Raw genomic sequence first — 9098 nt, forward strand, 5'->3', positions numbered from 1 at the left:
CTCATCGAGTGCGTGCCAGTTCTCTGTAGAGCAAGTCCGTCATTCCCATTTCAATCGGGGGTAGTCTTATGAAGAACATTTGAGCAGGTTGGGCCGATACTCATTGGAGTTTAGAATATTGAGAAATGATCTTATTGAAACTTATAATGACCCAGAAATTCGGGTCGCCACGGTTGAGTACGCCCGGGGTACTCGCCCGTGGGCCCAATCGAAGTGCCGTTTTCGTGTGTGCACTGCACATGCGCGGGAAAGCAGAACTTCCATTCCCCTGAAAGATGGGGTTAAGAGGTGGAACGCGTGCGTGGGAGAGGCAGCGCGTGCACATTTAACTTACTATTTTTTCCAGGTTTCTCCGGGAAGGTAAGTCTCCAGAAATTAGACATGTAAAGTGCAGTCCTCAGGCCTGCTTTTAAAAAGGTAAGTGGTGCATTAATCAATGTTATGACATTTTTTCCACAGGTTTATTATTTTTAAATACTTCAAAGAAAAGTAAGCTTATTTTTAGCCCCGTTAGAAAATGTAATTAATTTTTTCAAAAATTTAAATTATTGTTTAAAATAGTTATTTCATGTAATTTATAGTTATTTTAAAAATGCAATGTTTTTTTTTAATTTATTTGAAATTTTAGTTACGTTTTGGGGCTTATAGTATTTATAGGATTGACAGCTCTTCCTGTCAAACTTATGAATGAAGCATACCCTGCTACCATTGGCTCTCCATGGCCCACGTGATCCCAGGGGGGTGACTCGAACTAACTGCGCCCCTGGGATACACAAGCACATGCGCGCCGGCAGTTGGAGGAGGCACAGGATCGGAATACCACGCAGGCCCACATCACAACGGCCGGCATGCTAGGTAAGTGCACGTCAGAGGCTTGCACCCGCGGGAAGCCACCAAACCGAATTTCTGGGCCAATATTCTAAGTGGGCTTGACAGGGTAGATGCACAGATAATGTTTCCTCGCGTGGGGGAATCTAGAACAAGGGTGGCATAGTTTCTAATTGGAGATGAGGAGGCATTTCTTCTCATCTGGTCGTGAACCTTTGGAATTCTCTACATCAGACAGCTGTGGATGTTGGGTCATTGAATATATTCAAGGTGGAGATAGACAGAATTTTGAATTATAGGGGAATCAAGGGTTATGGGGAGCGGGCAGGGAATTGGATTCGAGGCCAAATCAGATCAGTCATAGCCTTAATGAATTTTAACGAGTTCCACTTTCTAATATTTTTTGCACTTTCTCCAGTGCTTCTATCCTCTTATTGGGCTAAGCAGATCATAACTGTTCACAGCACTCTAAGTGTGGTCTCTCCAAGGTTCAATATAAGATTAACACATCTCCTCTGTTATTGTTTTCCATTCCTCTAGAAATGAACTCCGTTGCTTTGACTGTACGCTTAATGGCTTCTTTCATCCCTTTGTGAATTTGTAGCCCTAAATTCCTTATCTTCTCCCACCATTTGGACTCTTATTTTCCAAGTCTCATGTGCCCTACTTATTCCACCTACCAAAATACACAACCTCACATTATATTTACTGAAAATCAGTTATCATTTTCTCTCCATGATTCCATTTTGTTAATAACTTCCTGAATTTTGTCGCAAACATCCGCAGTGTTAACTATACCCCATAATTTGGTGTCATCCACAAATGTTGATATTATATTTCTGATTCCCAAGTCCAACCCACTACTGTAAATTGTAACCAATAGTGACCCCTGTGGAACACCACTTCCCACATTTCCCCAGTCTGAGCAACTACCTTTAACATCTACTCTCTGTTTTCTATTGAGCAGCCAGTTTTTCTATCCATTCGGCCACTTTTCCACTGAGTCTACAGGCTCGTACCTTAGTCACGAGTCTACTATGGCGGTGGAAGCTCTTATAAATGTCTATTTATATTATATTCACTACCTTACCATTATCTACTCTGCTAGTTTTTCAAATAACGCAGTACGGTTGGTCAAGAAGGAGCTTCCCGTTTGAAATCCGTGCTGACTAGACTTTATTATGTTTCGGTTTCAAGAGAAATTTCTTTTTTATGTTTGAGCGAAGATTACTATACCTTTCCTCTCACCCTTGTTAAGCGCTCTGGATGAAAGTTCTAAGAATGTTTACATATATTTATATACAGTGCCTCTGCTGTCTCTTCCTTAGCTTTGACTGTGAGTGGAAATAGTCCTTCCAGACACGGGATTTATCCTCTATACATATGTTTAGTTTATCATAAGAACATAAGAAAAAGGAGCAGGACTCGGCCATTAGGCCCCTCGAGCCTGCTCCAACATTCAATGAGTTCATGGCTGATCTTCTTCCTCAATTCCATGCATCGGCCTTATCGCCATATCCCTTGATGGCCTTACTAGTCTGAAATCTATCGACTCCTGTTTTGAATACGCCCAGTGACTGAGCCTCCACTTCCCTCTAGGGCAGACAATTCGAAAGATTCTCCAACCTCTGTGTGAAGAAATGTCCTCTCGTCTCAGTCCTGAATGGCCTTCCCTTTACCCTGAGGCTGTGCCCCAGGTCCTAGACTCCCCAGCCAAGGGATACATTCTCCCAGCATCCACCCTATCAAGCCCTGAAATCATTTTGTATGCTTCAATGAGATGCCCTCTCATTTTTCTAAATTCAAGCAAATACAGGCCTAGTTTACTCAATATCTTCTCATGCGACCATCCTGCCATCCCAGGAATCAATCTCGTTACCCTTCCTTGCACTCCCTCTATGGCAATTATATCCTTCCTTAGGTAAGCAGAACAAAATTGTACACAATACTCCAGGTGCGGTCTCACTAATGCCCTATATAATTGGAGTAAGACGTCTTTACTCCTGTACTCAAATCGTTTTATAATGAAGGCCAGCATACCATTTGCCTTCCTAATAGCTTGCTGCAACTGCACATTCATTTTAGTGACACATGTACAAGGATACCCAAGTCCCTTTGAGCATCTACATTCCCCAATCTTTCACCACTTAGGAAATATTCTGCCTGTTTGATTTTTCTACCTTCAAAATTATCCACATTATAATCCATCTGCCCTGTTCTCGCCCTCTCATTGAACCTGTCGAGAGCCCCTTGAAGCCTCTTCACATCCTCTTCGCAACAGACACTGCCACCTAGCTTTGTGACATCAGTAAAATCTGGAAATGTGACATTTAGTCCCCTCATCTAAAACATTGACAGAGAACGTGAATAGCTGGGACCTAAGCAATGTCCTTGCGGTACCACTCTAGGCACAGCCTGCCATCCTGAAAAATACACGTTTTTCCCTACTCTTTGTTTTCTGTCTGTTAACCAATTCTTAATCAAGGCTAGTATATTTCCCCCAATTCCATGTGTCCAAATTTTGGTCACCAACCTCTTGTGTGTGACCTTATCGAAGCCTTCTGAAAATCCAAATACAACACATCAACCAGTTCTCCTTTGCCTGCTGCATTAATTCCATCCTAAAAGAACTCCAATAAGTTTGTTAAACAGTATTTCCCTTTCATAAATCCATGTTGAATCTGCCCAATCTTACTATTCGTTTCTAAGTGCCCAGTTATTGCATCCTTTACAATATATTCCAGCATTTTCCCAACGACTGATTTGAGGCTAACAGGTCTGTAGTTCCCCGTATTCACTCTCCGCACTTTCTTAAGTAGTGGGGATACATTTGCTATCCTCAAATCTGCAGGAACCGTTCCTGAATCTATAAAATTTTGGAAGATGAAAAGCAATGCGTCCACTATCCCAATGGCCACCTCTTGCAAAACCCTGGGATGCAGGTCATCCATTCCTTGAGGTTTATCGAATTTTAGTCCCATTAATTTTGCTACTATTTTTTTTTTTTACTAAAAATAATTTCTTAAAGATCCTTATTCTCGCCACAGCTTTCGTTTTCTCGTATTTATGGGAGATTTGTTGTGTTTTACTTCGTGAAGACAGAAACAAAGTATTTATTTAATTTCCCTCCCAATTCCTCATTCCCCATTATAAATTCTCCCGTCTCTGACTGTAAAAGACCTACATTTACTTTCGCCAGACTTTGCCTTTTTACATACCTAGAGAAGCATTTACAATCCGGTTTTACATTTTTCGCTAGTTTTTGCTCATATTACAGTTTCATTTCCTTTATCAAATTTTGGTCACCCATTGCAGATTTCTAAAAAATCCCAATTCTCAGGCTGACAGCTTTTTCTGGCAACTTTTTAAGCTTCCACCTTTGACTCAATACTAGTTCATTTTATTTTGTTTGCCATGGTTGGATCACTCCTCCTTTTGGGTATTTATGCCATAGAGAAATATATGTTTTTTTTCAAAATATGCATTATTACCTTGAATGTTAGCGATTGTATTTCCACCTTCGTACCTTTTCGTATAGCCTCCCAATCTACCATGCTCAACTTGTCCCACATTCCCTTGTAGTTTCCTTTGTTGAGACTGAAGGATTTAGTTTCAGATTGGACGACATCACTCTCAAACGTATTACAATTCAATCATATTATGGTCATTTGTCAGTAAAGGACACTTTAACACAAGATTATTGATTAGCCCTTTCTCATTAACAGTACCAGATCCAGCAGAGTCTGTTCCCTGGTTGGTTCCTCCAAATATCGATCGAGGAAACCATCTTGCATGCATTCCAAGAATTCGTCCTTCACACCATTAGTGGTTTTTGATTTGTCCAATCTATATGTACATTAAAGTCAACCATGATTACTGTATTGCCCGTGTTACATGCACTTCTAATCAAAGACCTCGCTCCTGTCTATCTTAGAAGCCTTGGCATGCATTTTGAATTCCTTGGATAATTTCACGCCCACCATGTTTGTGGCCCTGGTAAAAACTGAGGTAAAAGAACTGTTCAATTTATTTCATTTCACTGCTTTTATTTTAGAGTTTATCCTGTCCATTCCTAAGTGGCCATATCCCTATTTTCCTATTCCTATGCTTATAGAATTCTGAAATATTTATTTTTATATTGATTGATAATTTAATTTTGTAATTCGACATTGATTTCCTAATTGTATATTGGCTTATTTCCTAACATCGTGTTGGCATTTGCCTTCCTCTCCTTTATTGTCTCTGTAATGTACTCAATGTATACCTTTAGTTATTATTTTCTCTTTATTCAGCCGGGCTCACTTTGTATTGGCACTTGACCTTCACCCCACAGTCCCAATTTCACCTTCACTCTGCTCAGTCAACGTTGCACCTTCACCCAGCCAGTTCCCCATTGCATCTTCACCCAGCCTGTTCCCCATTGCACATTCACCCCGCCGACTTCCATTGAACGTTCAGCCTGCCCAGTCCCTACTGCACCTTCACCACGCCCGATCCCCATTGCACCTTCAGCTCGCCCAGTCACCATTGCACCTTCACGCAGTCCGTTCTCGATTGCACGTTCACCCAGCCTGTACCGCATTGCACCTTCACCCTGTCCACTTCCAGAGAAAAATCAGACTGTCGAGTCCCTATTGCACCTTCACCCAGCCCGATCCCCATTGCACCTTTGCCTAGTCCGTGCCCCACTGCACGTTCACCTAGCCCCTTCCTCATTGCACCTCCAACCCGCCCACGTCCATTGAACATTCACCCTGCCCAGACTCTCTTGCAACTTCACATCGCCCAGTTTCCATTGCACCTTCATCTAGACTGTTCTCCATTGCAGCTCCACTGCACATCATCCATTGGATATTCACCATGGCCACTTCCACTGAATATTTACACTGCCCAGTCCCTATGGCACCTTCATCCCGCCCAGTTTAATTTGCAAATTCGCCCAGCCAACTTCCATTGCACCTTCAGCCTGCCCAGTCCCTATTACACCTTCACCCCGCCCAGTCAATATTGCTTTTGTAGTGGAAGGCCCGGTCGCCAATGGTGGATCGATTGAAATCCAGGATTCCCAAGAGGCCAGAATTGGAGGGGGGCAGAAACCTCAGATGATTGTAGGGATGGAAGAAGTTACAGAGATAGGGAGGGGCGAGGCCAGGGTGAGATTTGAAAGCAAGAATGAGAATATTAAAATTTAGACTCTGATGAACCGGGAGCAATTGTAGTTCAGCGAGCTCAGGGGGTGCTGGGTGAATGGGCCTTGCTGCGAGTTGGGATACAGGCAGCAGAGTTTTGGATGAGCTCAAGCTTAAGGAGGTTGGAAGATGATAGGGTTGCCAGGAGAGATTTGGAGTAATCAATCCTAGAGGCCACCGCAGCATGTATGAATCGTTCAGTAGCAGTTGCGCTGAGGCAGTGGCTGAGTCGGGTGATGTTACGGAGGTGGAAGTAGGCAGTCTTTGTGATGGAGAAGATATGTGGTCAGAAGCTCAACTCGGGGTCAATTACAATGCCAAGGTTGTGCACGGTCTGGTCCAGCCTCATAAATTTGCCAGGGCGGGATGTAGTCGTTGGCTGGGAATGGAGTTTAAAGCAGGGACGAATACAATGACTTCGGTCTTCCCGATAATATGTTGCAGGAAATTATTCCTCATCCAATCTGACAAGCGGTGTGACAAAATGGGGACAAGTGCCGTGTTGGGAGAGGTGGTGGTGAGATGGAGCTGGGTGTCCCCGGCGTGCCTTTGAACAAGACGTTGTGTTTACAGATGATATCGCTGATGAGTAGCATGTAGATGATGATAAGATGGGGCGAGAGGTAACAGTGTTGGAGCGAGCACAGAAGCCGTTGCAGGCTACGGTTATATAGATAAGAATAGAGCCAGGCGTTTGCAGTCCCACCCAGCTGGATGACGCTGGAGAGGCGTTGGAGGTGGTTTGTCCAGACAAAGGCATGAGACAGGTCGGAAAGGAAGAGAGGGAATAGCTTACCACAGACACAGTTACATAGAATACAAATTCTGACTTTGGTAAGGGCGATTTAGAAGTCGGGCAGGGGGCGATAGCTGATATGACGTGGTCCAAAATGGAATTCTGTGAAAGATGGGCACGGACTTGGGAGGAGACAGCACGAACAAGGACATGGTAATGAAAGGGATGTTGGAGATAGGGCGGTACTTGGCAAGGACACAGGCTTCAAGGATAGTTTTTGAGCAGTTGTTCATGACAGCATGTTTGAAGGGGAGGGGAGAGTATGTGAGGAGAGAGAACCATTAACAATATCAGCTAACATGCGGGCCAGGAAGTGAAGTTGGGTGGTCAGCAGTTTGGTGGGAATAGGAGCAAGTGAGCAGCAGGTGGGTCCCATAGACAACTTGAGCTCGTAGAGGGCATGAGGGGAGCTAGGAGAGAAATTGGAGAAAGATGCGAGTTCAGCGATGGAGCAGATTGGAAGCAACAGAGCACACATGATATCCCATTCATCAGTGCAATAGCAACCTGAAACTTCACTCAAAATAACTGTAATACCGATGGATATAAAGTGTGTCTGAGTGGTTACAAATCTCACTGATCTGTGTATCTCTTGCAGTTAACTTGGCGGCGATTGTGATCCTGTCCCGAGGAAAGTGCGGTCTCTCCAAATGTATCACTCGCTACCTGGTCGCCATGGCAACGGCCGATCTCCTGGTAGTTTGTACGGATGTAATATTAAGCTGCATTGTTGGAATTTATTTCCCAGTTTCATTCTTGACAATTACCCCCGTGTGCTGTCTCAATATGGTCTTGCTTTGTGCAGCCACGGCGACATCTGTCTGGTTCACAGTGGTTTTCACCTTCGATCGATTTGTGGCCATTTGTTGTCCGAAGCTGAAAACAAAATATTGCACCGAGAAAACTGCGGCTGTTGTTATCGGGGTGGTGATTGCGCTGGGTTGTTTAATAAACATTCCCTGGTACTTTGTATTTGACCCTGAATATATAATGGAGAACGTCCCCCGGGGTTGTGTCTGGAAACTGACCTTTTTTACTTCACCCGCGTGGGCAGCGTTTGATGTCTTTAATCTTACTTTAATCCCTTGTGTCCCATTCGTTCTGATTTTGTTGCTCAATGTTCTCACCGCTAGACACATTTTAATGTCCAGTCGATTCCGTAGGGGACTCCGGGGCCTCAGCAATGGAGAGAATCACAAGGATCCAGAGATGGAGAACCGAAGGAAATCCATCGTTTTGCTGTTCAGTATATCGGGCAGTTTTATTTTGCTATGGACGACCATTGTTGTTTATTCTCTATCTATCCGTACAACCATCATTCAGAATGATGATGGAAATGACATTGAATCTGTGGGATTCATGCTTCAGGTTCTCAATTGCTGCACAAACACATTTATTTATGTGCTGACCCAGGGTAAATTCAGAGAGGAGCTAAAGAATGGGGTAAACTATCCACTGCATTTAATTGCAAAATTATTTAAATAATAGAAATAGCTGATGTCTATCCATACAATGTTTATCGGCCATTGCAATAAAGATCAAAACCTGTTTAATGGATCAATTGATATTGGTGCAACATTTTAAGCAAAGTTGCAAATCGAAGGTTACTGTAATATATTCTCCTTAACAAACTGTGTTATGTAACGTCACATGTATGATTATAATATTAAATGTTTTCCTGTTATTAACTGTGAAAATTAAAATAAATGCTGACTGAACATGCCCAGGTGATTATTAATGTTACACAGGATGATTGATTGGATGGATTTAGGGCCAGTTGGAAGGATGATGCAGCATCGTGTATCATTGGAGCAACTGTTCCCATCAGAAGGGAACCGTCGCACATCATCACCTGAATCATCTGTAACTAACTCAATATAAATGTAACTTTCAATCAACGGGAAATACCCAGATTGTCTCTTCTCAGCTAAATTTACCTCAACGGCTGATGTACTGCCTAAATGGACCTGAAAATCCTTCACCACCACTCAGCGTCACTCCCCCAGTAACCAGCCTGCTTCTCCTCAGAAAACCTTCATTAAATATTGAGACCGGACGTATTCGCACCCCCTCAGCAGTACTCGTCTGTGGGTGACATCGCTGATGCTGCGACAGCTGAAAGAGCCAAGATAACCAATTCATTTCTGTAGTTAGGGCTACTGCGGGCATCGAAACATAAATTTAAATAATATTAAATTCATGGGTTGCTCGCGGCAATCTGGAAACGTATCGCCCATTTTCCATTTTCTCTCCAATGTAAGGAGGTCCAAGAATGTCATGACCCA

General features: G+C 43.2%; 1 protein-coding gene across 1 annotated transcript; it reads left to right on the forward strand.

Moving 5' to 3' along the window:
• The first annotated feature begins 848 nt into the window (after positions 1 to 848).
• On the forward strand, positions 849 to 8679 carry LOC147087300 (putative G protein-coupled receptor 139). The gene is made up of 2 exons (XM_085978151.1): positions 849 to 855; positions 7412 to 8679. Exons 1-2 carry the CDS (start codon positions 849 to 851, stop codon positions 8296 to 8298), a joined length of 894 nt encoding a protein of 297 aa, XP_085834277.1. The 3' UTR covers positions 8299 to 8679.
• Positions 8680 to 9098: the final 419 nt, after the last annotated feature.

The sequence above is a fragment of the Somniosus microcephalus genome, unplaced genomic scaffold (genome assembly GCF_052327205.1).
Source record: "Somniosus microcephalus isolate GS21.2 unplaced genomic scaffold, FLI_Smic_1.0 unresolved_chr6, whole genome shotgun sequence".
NCBI lineage: Eukaryota > Metazoa > Chordata > Chondrichthyes > Squaliformes > Somniosidae > Somniosus > Somniosus microcephalus.